This window comes from Fusarium pseudograminearum, chromosome 1 (assembly GCF_000303195.2).
Source record: "Fusarium pseudograminearum CS3096 chromosome 1, whole genome shotgun sequence".
In the NCBI taxonomy this organism is placed as follows: domain Eukaryota; kingdom Fungi; phylum Ascomycota; class Sordariomycetes; order Hypocreales; family Nectriaceae; genus Fusarium; species Fusarium pseudograminearum.
In genome coordinates this window covers 5,105,033-5,118,487 of record NC_031951.1, presented here as the reverse complement: position 1 = coordinate 5,118,487, position 13,455 = coordinate 5,105,033, and the positions used below count along the sequence as shown (strand labels likewise).

Here is a 13,455-nt window from a genome sequence, read left to right as displayed (position 1 = left end):
AATTTAATAAATTATTTTATTTTTAAAAAAAAAAAGTAAAATAAATTATAAAAGTATTAATTTAAATTTTAAAAGAAATTTTTTATAAAACTTTAAAAAATAGAAAAATAAAAAATAGCTTAAATTTAATTAAAATAAATATTTAATAATTATATAAATTAAGACTTTAAAAATAGCTAATATAAATTAAAATATTAATATAAATATATAATCTATAAATAGGGAAAAATAAAGAGAATATATATATAATTAAGGGCTAATTATAAAGGCCTATAGCTAAGGTAGCCTGACTACCTGGCCTAGTAGGTCCTCAGGGAGACCTAAGGCACCCACCAGCCAACATACACTTGCGACTGAGTTACAGGGGTAGATCAGCCACCAGTTTACAGTGTGATCGGAACAACGGTGAACTGTATGGCGTAGCACGAGCCAACCAACTGCGCGCTTACTACTAAGGTACGGCAGGCTATCAAGGTGCTAATTCCACTGACAAGTAGCTGTCATATGTACCTGGATACTTGCGTGCCTCTGTTGATATTGATGTTGATGTTGACTTATAGTTTCAACGTCAACTGTAAGCTGACATGGAAGTTCGTCATTCTATCAGTCTGTCAATCTGTCACTCTGTCATCAATGTAACGCTGCGAGTTTGACAGACTCGGTACGTGGTAACAGGCAAGAGAGCTATCATTCTCACATTTCTTACCCCATTCATCTTGCATTGCAGTCATATTTACTTAGTACGAAGGTAGTAATTCCCACAATAAAACCAGGTCAAGGTATCCGTAATAATAATGCAGGTAATAATGTCCCTTGTTTCTCATCGCTAAAGCCCAACCAATTCTACGTACGCATTCTTTCCCCGCGATCTATCACATTTTGCAAAATGATTCATCCACGAGGTCAACTAAACGACGGAACCCATATCCCGGCTTCCGCCTCGTTGAAAAGGTACAGTAGTTCATATGCAATGCATATGCATACTATGCAATCTGCTGCTACTACTGCACAGAATTAGCTTCAACCAAGACACCCCCTCCACTGTACCATGGACGATTACCACTCCACTGGACTTTCTATATACAGACCACAATACAGGGATCGTGGGCAAACTGAGTGCCTAATTGAGTTAGCATTTTTATTTATTTTTTATTTCTTGTCTTGTTCTGTATAAACGCATCGCAGGTAACTACTAAGTTGGCGTCATTGAACAACACTCTATCACAACTCATTTGTTTTAATTAGTAGCTGCACGACCGACATATTTACATTCCTGGGACAACCGCAGAGGAAGAAAGAAAAGATGAATTATGATTAACCGTTGCCTTGGGTCATGCATCCCCAAACTGTAGTAGTTTCCTCAGCTCTATTCCTTTTTGTTGACCAAACTCTGCGTTGGCCAAGTTTTCCAGTTCGGATGGTGAAGAATCCGGCGTAGATCAGTCTGATATAATACACATCATTTATTCATCCAAGCAAGGGTGTACTATTCTTACACTATAGACTACTCTTCGGCTTTGGCTGGGCATCGGATCTACAATGCATTGCATTGTATTTTATTGTTCTTCTTGGAGGGGCGTTAATATGCGTTTCCATACTTGGTAACAGACTGGAACTAAATATATTCTAAATCTGCCACAACTGTACAGAATATTCCCTCACATACGGTACAGTAGTCAAAATTAATCCACCATATGCAATTCGTCAAATTTCCATGTTTGTGCGATAGCCTCAAAGTCCGCCTAAACTCTGTTTAATCAAGTGCCGGATCACATAGACTTTATCGAGGGACAGGCCAAAAAAACTGCGGGCGCACGCCAATTGAAGGGACAAGAAAAACAACGCCCCCCCACGAAGTGAAGCCTTTCCCGCAATTCAATAAAACTTAGTCCTGTCCCCTGTCCCCCTGCCCCGATTAGCTTCAACGCCAGTCTTCTTTTCACTAGAGTGCCCCAGCTAGACTAGCAAGCATGGGCTTTGCCGGGTCTTCCTTTATTCCCGGCTTTGCCAGCATCTTTGATCCTTGCAGGGTTCTTTGACAGCTAGACAGGTGACATGTGACTAACCAAGATTTACAGTCGCATACTTGGGTTTTTGTGACAAGCTATCACGAGGATAGGACAAGCTGTCCCGCGATGCGATGTGAATACCTCGTCTAAGAGTGACATCCAAAACAAATTACTTGTCAGATTCTCCTCTTTCCTTAGCTCGAGGTTGGGTAAATTGACAATATCGGCATGTCTGAATTCTCTGTTGCAAAAGCCGCGTTGGCCGAATATCCCATCATCCCGAAACGGTAAAGCCTCCATCCTCAATGTGCAAAAGAGGCGATTTCGAGTCCAAGTGGATCAGATCATGCTGTGTTAGGTTCTAGTAACTTCTTTTCCCCTCGCTGTTCGGTCTTACAGAGTCTCATCTCAGCTCATTCCACAAGCACAAATACCAGTTGGGCAATCACGGCCCCTGATCAACGCCAGGTCTCATCCACATGGCGAAGCCTCATCGGCTATACGGCTGTACAGCACGAAAAGACGGTTTGTGCAACAGGCTGGGAAAACCTTAACCGATGCTGCAAAACATTACGAGAGCGACATAAAGGGTCCAGGGGTTTTGTGTCAGCCTCCAATTCAGCCATGGCATCCAGGGCAGCCAACTAGACTCTTGTGTTGAAGTGGATGTGAATCATAACACAAGCTATATTGCACTATCCTACACTATGCAAATGACCCTTCAACGGCTCAACCCAACAAAGCACTAACTTGGATGATCCCTCATGTGTATGAGCTCTGACGCGACTGAGATTCCGCAGTCGATACTCAGCTCTTCTGCACCAACAGGGGATCGACAGGCTAAGCATCATATCATGACTGTAGACCAGGTACAACATCAGATCAGATCATATCATGTCAAGTCGTCAACATGCCGTCATATTTTGCCATTTCACATCCTCTCGGTCTCCTTGCCTATCTTATTACAAACTAGCACTCTTTCTTTTCCCCAGAGTGGAAACTCGCAAGCCACTACGTTGAGACGGGCTGCATACCTCTCCCTGTAGCCCTACTGAATCAGGCCTTGTGCTTCCTAATCCATTTTATGTAACGGCACTATTTATGCAGGATCGTGTTTCCGCGCAGCCCCCATGCCCTTGGACAAACATGGAACAGATACAACCTGTGAATGGCCAGCGAACTCGGTGATTTTCCCCAACAGGTAGGAGCTTTTCTCTCCCCACCATCGGCAGTGAAGCCTACAACCCGGACATTTCTAGTTCAAGAGAGTTCTGCTCCCGATTTGGATTGCTGATGATGGTAATCGAGCCTACATAATCTCACTGGACTGCATTAGCGAGTAACTAGAGCTTCGTTGTGCAGCGTATGTAATAGTTAGATTGGTTCTGCCAACTCGTTAGATCAACATTCCTCGGAAAGGTAGCAAAGACCGTTGACATTCCCACCCGTCTCATTTGTCTCGCGATTTGCAAATCAGAAACCGTTTGACATGTGTCTTTTCTGAGCTCCCGCGATCCAGATCAATCTTAATCCTAAGACACGTACAGCCAATAATTCTTTAACTCGTCATCGGGAGCTGCCAATCGTGCCTGGTCTCTTCATCAGCCACAACAGTTTGAGCCTCCTCCCAGTCCATCCCTGTCATATATCATATCCGAAGGCCATCGGGGGAGCTCGAGTCTAGGTACGTACTCCACGACCCCTGTCCCCAGCCTCAAAAGCAAAGCCAGAGCCGTCCCAGCGCAGTGGGAAGGGATGTTACACTGAGCCAGAGTGTCCTTGTCAGAAGCAACCAGGACTGGGGTCCTCGCTCTCTTGATCGAAAAGGTGACTTGCGGATCGGCAGGATGCTGTACCCAGAGATCTGAGACAATTGCCATGGAACCCTTCTGTCCAACTTTTGCTGCCAGTTCATGAAATGTGTCGACTAAAACGCAACCTGGGAGCCTGGTGCGTAATGACTTCTCCAAGTCTTTTCCTTCAATCATTGTCCGTCATTTATGATATCTTCCAGGCCTCAGATATTGTAGGAACAAGTAGAGAGACATCCATTGGTCAATTTGGGCCTTACGTATGTCTACCAATCGTCCAGCATATGCATGCTTTTTTAATCAAACACACTATATGCAGCCATCTGAGACCCCGTCTCTGACTTGCTTCTCCTTGATGTGCAGCGAAGTGCCAGACAGAGACGTGACTGGCTTTCGAACACCATACCTATGTCCACCTCGTGCCTACTCTGACACTAATACTTATCGATGCAGTTTACAAGAGCCAATGCGTGGCAAGATGGTGTGTTTGAGTAATTATTTTCATTGATGAATCTGAGCTGCAGCACTTTGAACCACAGTCTGGATCCTTGAAATAAAAGGTAGCAGAATCGAAAAGAACCAACAATACAAGAAACTTCCCCAACTCCAAGGTAGAAACTCAAGAAACCTCCAAATAAACGCCATAAATACCATGAGTAATACCATGGTAGTGGTAAACGCAATTATGCAAAAGAAAAGCCAACCACAACATCCTTTTGCGCCGTCTCTTTATCGTACATGCGATTACACCGTCTCGCCTTCGAAGAGGCTCTTCCCGTATATTCTCTGAAAATGTTGTTGTGCCTGAGTCTTTTACGCGGAGGCGTTAAGATGGCGGCCGGGCTGCAGATGCTGCAATGTCTTTCTTTTTACCGGCTCCGTTTTTATGTATCGTGATGTATAGATGCGAATGTGTGTGGACAAATATGTAAGTGTGTTTGTGTGTGTGTGTGTGTCTATTATGTGTGGATCCCCGATCGAGTAGGGAAAGCGGGTCAAGCGCTGAATGTGGCGTTCTCAACTCTTCCCCTTTCTCTTCGGTGACGACTGAACAATGTCCTTCAAGCAAGGTATCCGACCAAGATGAACCGGCAAGACAAGCTCAGTAGTCTGAGCCCCGCTTCTCACCCGTCTTGGATTTTGATGGTGCTCGTCGCTTCCTGCTTCGCTCTTCTTGCTCGATCACTGGGACTGCGGCAGGGATGAACTCCACACCACGGTTGCGGCTGTTAGGGCGTGCGTGCAACTTGCGGTGATTGTTAAGGTTATCTTGACGGTTGAACTGGTCCTTTCCGCAAAATTCGCACGAGAAACGGTTAGGTCCCTCACCGTGAAAGCTGTTCAGTGTTAGCCTCTGTACTCATGTATGAAGTGACTGCAATAAACTTACGTTTGCTTGTGACGCTTGAGGTGCTCATTTCGTCGGAAAGCCTTGTGGCAGCCAGGGTAATCACACTTACACATGGCTCTTCGGACCACGTCGACTTGCGAAGGATCAGGCTTGATGGATCGCTTTCTTGATGATCGGATCTGAGCTCGCTGTAGCTCGTTGGTCTTTTGCTGAATCTCGTGCACCATCATCGATCTCTGAGACTTCATACAGTTTGGTGAGTTAATCTCATGCAGAGGATATCCCAGGGGAGACTGTGAGTGTCGGTCAAGATCAAACGAGTCATCGTTGAAAAGCTGTCGGCTAGTGAAAAAGGAGATTGGGCTATCGTTAGCGCAAGACCATGATGAGCCAGTCTCGGCAGCCTCAGATCCTGAGATGCTTTGGGTTGGTGTCATCATGAAAGAGGCAGCTCCGATGGAGGCATCTGGGGAATAGTACATTCCAAAAGAGTTTGATGGTGTCACGGATCCCATTGAACCATGGTGAGCCATGTTCATGTCCATCATATGGTCATATTCGAAGCCAAGTCCCTCTCGCTTCATAGGAGTGTTGGGGAGGGTATCGGAGAATGGCATGTGCTCAGACTCAGGCTTGATAGGGCCAGGCATGTATTTGCTCATTGCTGAGGAAGGCGGAGTCAGCTCAGCTCGGTGAGAAACTGAGTTGTAAGGACCATCAAAGTCCATATTGCCGAATTCATGAGGGGTTGAGCGTCTTGATGTGGGAGTGAAAGGATCGTAAGCTGATGAAGCTGAAGAGAAACTTGTTGTGGTCGAGGGGCAGGACATGGGTTGGCTGCACAGGTTGAAGCTGTCGTCCATGTCGAACCGGAAATCCGCCTCGTACTGCATCTTGATAATGAGTTTTGATAGAAGGGGTCAAGAGATGAGGATGTTTGAGGATATATGTGAATATGTCTTGCGTTGAAGAAGGGCGAAAGTGTTCAACGTCCGTTCAAGATTTGAGAAGAACAATCAAGAGGTTGAATGAGTTCAATTGTCTGGTGAGTCTGAACGGGAATGTTTTTTCATCTTTGGGGACGGACGCCCTTGAAGATATAGACATGCGGCGGAATGAAGTACACCTCGTTGGCCTATGGTCCTGAGACAGACAAAACTGTAAGCTCAACCACCCGTAGATCCCTGATCACAGCCGGTGCAGCTAGTAGGGGACCCGCGAGACATTACTATGATAAAAGTAAATCAAGGGCAAGAATGCTAGCCAAGGTCAACAGTCTTGGTCCAAACTCAGATCGAGATCTCTGTCTAGACAGGCAGGGCGGGAGAGGCGTGATCCGCCATGGGCAAGTGGGTTTATTGCTCGCATTAGAGAGAAGCAATGTTTTGGATGAGGATGTGTCAGTTGAGATAAACCGTCCCTGAGTATGTTTCTCCAGACTCCCAACACCCTCAGCTGAACCGGACTAGCCGTACGCAAGTCGGGAATCGGGGAAGGGACGCATGGTGGACTGAGAACTCGGTCCGAGCTGCTTTCTCTAGGCAGTTGACCAAAGCTCAAGCCAACCTTGGACATGGCAAGGACTCGGAAAATAGGGGGAAAGTACTTGCAAGAGCAAAGACGCATAGCATAGCTGTGATAGCCGGCTTAACTAAGCGTTGAGATATGGATTAAGGTGGGCGTGCCTGGACCACATCCCTGACGCTGGGGTGGTTCCTCGCTTGGGCTTGGGACCACCCCCTCGATGATACCCTGCCCCTGTTGCGCTGAGGCCCTGGACCATGTTGCGGATCCTGGGCAAGAACGGGAGTGGTGTGCAATGTGCTGACCCCAACACTGAGAGATGAAAAAGACTCGAAGTCAAAGAGGCGACAGAATCGGTCCCTGCATGAAATAGACGAACATAACCCCGGGGGTGGACGGTTAGGACTGACGCCAACCCTCCATCTCGTACATCCGCGCATCAGCCACTAGGCTTGACAGGATGTTAGGCACGCCCGCTCTAGAGTCGAAATCATGAAGATCCGATTGTGTGGATGACCGAGGTCTGTTGCACATAAGTCTTCTCCTTCACTAGCTTACTTGCCTCCAACTGCAATGGATAGCTCGTTGAGGAATGGTCAAGGCCTGGAATGGGGCAAGTGAAATCCACGCTCAGAAAGACCTTGAAGTGAGACAGGTCTACTTGTTCTGAGGAGACGTGAAGTTTCTGTTCCTGAGTGTGCCTGGATGTGTAACTTCTTTGGAGAAACATGCCCCATAAGGTGGACTTTGGTTCTCCATATTGGACTCCCTTGGATTGAAGGCAAGAGGGCGCCATGGTGCAATGTCTCCGGGCAGGTGAAGATGTGGAGTTTTTGAAAGATCAACCAGACCAGAAGTGCAATGTGGTCCTATGCACGAAAAGCAATACGCGATGCAGGTCTCACCCAAAACGAAAGTGACCTGCGGCTGTTCCTGGCGGCGCATTATCAATGGAGAGATAATGATGTGGTAGACTCCTATCCGAACACACGAGAACAATCTCCTGCTCCTCCGCAGATCGACGTGGACCCTGATCCGACGATACGTCTCAGAGTGTTGGAAACAAACTGCATATCGGGATATCTTCCAAGAGAGCGTAACCTGATGTCATTGGATGGCAAGTAGGTCGCCACCCTTTTGTCAGCGGCGCGACCTTTTCCCTCGGACAATATACCGGAACTGCTAGGCTCTCGTGCGCTTCGGAGATGGATGACGTCGGCAATTGTTTGTCAATAATCCGAAAGTTTGGTAATGCGAGCAAGGGCAGTACAGCAGTACGCTAAAACGGCTAAATTCGCGGATGTGACAGGAAAGAAGTTGCCCAGATGGTAATGCGGGGCGATATCAATAGACAAGGTGGCATCCGTAGTGCTAGAGTATAGGTAGATTAGGTTCATGCTGACAGTTGAAAGCGCGTCGACTTGGTTTAGACCCTTGTTTCGTCTAAGTAGCTGGCTCAACTTATTCCTCTGGAAGTCCCTGTTGTGGCGCACGGGGCTCGTTATGACAGCACAGTACAAAGCCCTGACCTCAACTGGTATTATACTGGATTGTAAGCGTTACCACTAATGGAGGAGGACTATGGCAGTATGGGTTCGGCCGGAAGCCCGATAAAACTGCTGTTGATGTTTTATTGTATTGCCAATTCGAATTCAACGCTCTTTGTCGACGGAGTCGTGATCAAGTCAATAGTATTGACTGCCCTCGAGTTTGTAATTTCTCTTGTGTTCATGTTTACCAATACCTCCAACTCTATTCAGTCTCCGTATTGAACATTCGAAAGAGGGGTTGAGGGGTTATCGTTTCGGTTCTTGGCTCGTTGATTACTGCGCTCCCTGGGAACGCGAACGCGCTCATGTCTGTGATAAGGGCGAAGGCATAACAAAGGGACAGATAGAGACACCACGTTAGTTAGTAGATTGCGTGAGCATCTGGTGCAAGTACTAACGAGAGGCTCGGGACGGTAGTGCGGCCACTAGACTAGATAAGAGTCCTGGCGATGCCGTACGTCCACGAATCAAAGAACCGTATTATCTGATCTAGTTGTCAGTTATGAATGACACTGTCGTGCCTAGTGTCCAGCGATCTTCCGGGGGAGCGACCCAGCGATCCTCGAGAAATCTAGGAACGAAGACAGGGTTCAAGGACAGGGAGAGGCGTTCGTAGATCCAGTGCCCCACAAAGTGCAGAATAGAAGACGCTATCGGACGGTACGAATTCTCACACCCCCGTCTAGGCTGTTGATGGCTGGCAAGACGCCCAGGGTGGGCGGGGCAAGATTTTTGTAATATATCAGTTTTTTTTCTTTGGATAGAGAAATGCGCAGGATACTAGTAGCTGAAGCTGAAGCTGTTGCTTATGGAGTTGTGAACACAGGAGAATTAGGAACCGTGGATGGATGGATGCCTGAGGATGGCCGTCTACCTCTATCGTACTTGCCCTCATTGTCAAAGAAGATAATAAACGGGCAGTCACAAATGAGGACTACAAATTGGGAAGCAGCACAATTCGTCATGGTATCTCAATGTCATGCAGCGCAGATTGCCAACTTCTTCTCGTGAGATATGATAGCTTCAGCCTCCTTCCATATACGGCAATTTCTCATTTAATTGATCCATAGCCAGTGCAATTCAACTGCATACCCAGCATCTACAGGCCCTTGTCATATAATATTCTAGGTCAGTTATGGACGCTTCATACAGCTCAGGGCTGAAATGGGTTCCCCTCTGCTGGGCCCGAATTGCTTCTCATCATATCCACTTCCCGTGCCATCCATATCAATGCGACTGCAACTACGACTGCGATTGTACCAAGGCTCAGGCTCAACACAAGCACTTTGCAATACCGCCTGCTCCGAGTACTCACGCCAGGTCATACCCTGCTTCCGCTGACGGCCCTCAACAACTTTATCTTGACCCAAATTGAATGGATACTTTTTCCTGGTAGGACTGAGATCGAGGCCCATAATGCGGCCTGCTTCTCCAGCGCCGTTGATGCCGCTCAGTTCAAGTGCACGTACGCACACGAGTTACCCGATGAGAAGAGATAGATATTTATGCCAAGAGGTTAGTATGTGTGATGTGTCGATCCCACTCAGCTACTTGACAACTTCATCGCTGTAAACCCCAAAAGATCTCCTGTCGGATTTCTTCTTCCTCTTTTGTACTCATCATGCCATCATAGACTTACAACTTCTCGATCTACGGAGTCTCACCAGAGGTTCGGCCTCACATCCGCAGAGTTCCTCTTCCAATCAGAGTCTTGGTCTCACATCAAAACGCCATCAGTCCCCAACACCAACCGAGTTTCTGTGTCGGATTTCGAGACTCTAAATCTGATCAGTCATATTCTCTGACGGACTGACCTACCACTGCTCACTATGCACAGTACTCCACAGTGCTGAGGATGGCCTAATCAGACAAAAGTGGTCTATGACAATTCTCCACAGCCGTTTTTTGCTTTTTATCGAGCTAGTCTCGCTAACAATGGGTAGGAGGACTGGCCGCTCGTTGGTGATTCCAGCTGGGAGATCGTCCCAACTGTGTCCCCAAGAAGCCCAACGTTGTCGAACCGACTTTGCACTATCACCATGGCTCAAACGTATCCCTTTACCCCATATTGGGCAATCGGCGTTCCATTTATTGCCAATTCGGTCCATGTCTCCCTCTTTGCAAATCCGTACACTATTACTCTCCCTCGCCCTCGGTATTGGTCGGTTCTATCTTGTTAGATTGCCTGTAGTTTCAACAGCTTGCCGTCTACACTACTGTACCTCAATTCGGAAGCGGGTTAATGCCGACGACTTGACTTGGAGTATTTGATGGGAACCGCTAGTTGTGGCTCCCGTCGTGGCTTTTCTTTCGTTCAAGACAGACACGACTGCGACAAGTTAATACAACTTGGTCTGCATGGCGGCCCCAGCATTTCACTTGCCTGGACTGAGATATGATACACGAATGGATACCATCCTGCCCTTGTTGCCGCGGGCAGGCAATCGGCTCTAACAGAGGAATCCTTAACCCAATTTACTCCATCACAGGAGCCCTGAGAATCATCCGGGGTCTACGACGTCTGGCCCGGGCAGGCTCATTCAAGACTCTCAGGGCTGAGATGCCGTTAGCTCCCGCCGAAAGCATTCGGCCCAACGAATGCCTACCTAGCCAGCCAAGTATCTTAGTTGCTTAGGTCTGACCTATCCTCACGCTGAGGGTTAGGGAAATTGTTCAAGTCCATTCAGGTATTAGACGGCTCCATGATAGCCTGTGTTCCATTTTTGCAGCCCACCTACAGAGTACCTCGGTCGCGATTCCATTCCATGACATAGCAATTCGCATCTAGGCCGGCCGATGCCGACTCTTTCTTTTGATGTAATTGATGTGGCTTTGGATCGCCGATGGGCTCCCCTTCCAAGATTGAAATGGCATCGGGTAGTTTTGGTGTTATCCAAAGATCGGGGTTACACTGCAGCCGCTGTTACATCCGCTGTGAATCTCCCGCCCAAGAGGGACCACCGACTGGGAATCGTCAGGGGTCTGAAGCATTCCCTGCTCTGATCTGCGCCTACATGCTTAAGGCATGTGGGCTTGATTGTGTGCTTGTTCGATACAGCAGCCATCCGAAACCTACTAGGCTGTACGTCATCTGCATTTTGTATCTTTTCATCCGCTGCATTGTCAAGGAACATGAGCGCTGACGCCACAAGTCGCAGAATTCTAGCCATAACACAAGCATTTGACCGTCTAGACATCATGCCGTCTACATAATTCGTGCGATGGAAGTCGTCCAGTGTCCCACAGGGATCCAAAGAGCCGCGCTCTCTATACTAGCCGCACTGAGGCTATTAGCGTGGATCAAGGATCAGCCATGACGGCTGCCTCTCTGTATATATGCTTTGCAAGGGAGACGCGACAGAGAGTTGAACCCTTTTCCTATTTGGACGCTATAGCTCAAAGTCGTGGAAATTACTCTTATCGATTCTAATGAGCTTTTGTTTCGCAGACGTCAAAACCCACGACGACATTTGCGTTTCAATAGTACCGGAATGTTGGTTTAAATTAACCGTTTTGACCGTTGTTAGTAGTGGCATTAATTGGAATACGTCGGGTCGGCAGCTAATAGCTGGTGTAAACTGTAAAAGAAGGCCCTGACGATCTGTCCACTAGGAAACGACCCTTGACTAAACAAGCGAGAGAGCTGTTGTTTCTTGCCAAATTGGTCTTGACATATTTTAGAGTTCAGAGGAGTCAGCTCCTATTGACACGTTAGGTCGTGTCATCAATAGAGTTTGCCATATAATCACCTGAACCCCAATCCAAGTGTGCAATGGGAAAGTACTTGATAGAAGTCTATCGTCTCTGCCCCGAACTTGCATGATTTCTGACTCTTAAACATTATGTCTTGTATTTTTGCATATCCACGTTTTTTGGCATTAGACACAGACAACTACAGGGTAATCACGGCACCACGGCTGTCTTTACACCCTGAGTAGGCGATTCCAAATATGATAATTAAAGTTTGAATTCTTCATTAGACTTACAAAGTTCTAGGGTGTGGTTTTTGAATTCTGGGGTGCATTGTTATGTGTAGTAGTAGTTAGAGCTTTGGCGTTTGGGTCGAGGAGGAGGCGCTGATACCTCCCAGTAGTCAGGGACGTTTACCAAGTTTGCATTTTTGTTACATCCGGGACCTGGTAGTATCAAGAATCCTCTTACAAGCCCGTGGTCTAGAACGAGCAAATATGGTCGGAGGTCCCCAAAAACGATGTGCTGGTATAACCAACTAGCCACCCGTGACACGGGCCGTACAGCAACGGGCATTTAACTCTAGAGGTAGTCTTTGGTGCCCGTCCATGCACAATAGTAGAGCAAGGAGGAATATCATTGTAGTAGCGCTATTATCCATACCATTATTTACACTCCGATATCGCTAGGCGCCCTTCTCTGTAGTTATCATAGGTGAGTTGCAGCTTCAACACCAAGAGCTTGACCTCTTCTTAGTGTCTGCCAACTGAACAACAAAGGTAGAACAAACCCCAAACAACATACGTAGCTATAAATCTCTTGCATGTGATCACCAAAGTGGCGTCAGAGACTTCAACCCATGTACCGAAGAATTATCATTGCGAAAACATGGCGCTTCGGTTAATACGCCAGCTGCTTGTAAATCCCACCGCGGCGGAGCAAACTCCGTATTGAATTTCCCAAGGCTAAGAAAACCGCTATTTCGTCAAAGCGCATAGACTCGCTATTGAAACACCCAAGGTATATGGTCTGATCACAGTTGCAGTGCATTAGTTCAGTTCAGTTCCGCCCTCGTCAAGTATGTCGTTGAATATCAACGTCAGTGGGGGTCGGCCAACTGAAGAATTCTACAATTTTGTCAATAGACTTGGAGATAGAATCAACCGTGCGCTTTAAGGTCGCAGCACATTATTGCCCAATAGCAAAGGCAAGGAAGGTTGACTGAATGCGTGCTCAGATAGTTACGTTAGACAGTAAGAATTTCGGCCCGTGGGCGGTTACATCGTGGCTCGCTTCAAGAGTTTATGCGAAGCGAACTTCTATCAGACAAGGATTATAACACTTGGATTCGGCCATGTTTTAGCTGTTGTTGGCGCGCGGCCTGACAGCCGCAGTTCCTGTTAGTTGACCCTTGCAATGCCAAATAAACACCGCATATCATGTCTCTGAATCGAATGATCAAGAGAGCTGATCTCAAAGATACAGAAAAATGGTCAAAGCGACATGCAACGTTTTGGTCC

The 13,455-nt window shown here is 47.1% G+C and overlaps 1 protein-coding gene across 1 annotated transcript, besides 4 other annotated features; it reads right to left on the bottom strand.

The window, feature by feature from the left end:
- Nucleotides 1-23: a repeat region.
- Nucleotides 24-253: a repeat region.
- An 881-nt stretch (nucleotides 254-1,134) lies between these two features.
- Nucleotides 1,135-1,155: a repeat region.
- Nucleotides 1,156-4,752: 3,597 nt separating this feature from the next.
- Nucleotides 4,753-4,776: a microsatellite.
- A 146-nt stretch (nucleotides 4,777-4,922) lies between these two features.
- FPSE_00757 (uncharacterized protein) lies at nucleotides 4,923-6,064 on the bottom strand (the record flags this gene model as incomplete). The annotated part of the gene is made up of 2 exons (XM_009253877.1): nucleotides 4,923-5,157; nucleotides 5,211-6,064. 2 exons carry the CDS (start codon nucleotides 6,062-6,064, stop codon nucleotides 4,923-4,925), a joined length of 1,089 nt encoding a protein of 362 aa, XP_009252152.1.
- Between the last annotated feature and the right edge of the window lie 7,391 nt (nucleotides 6,065-13,455).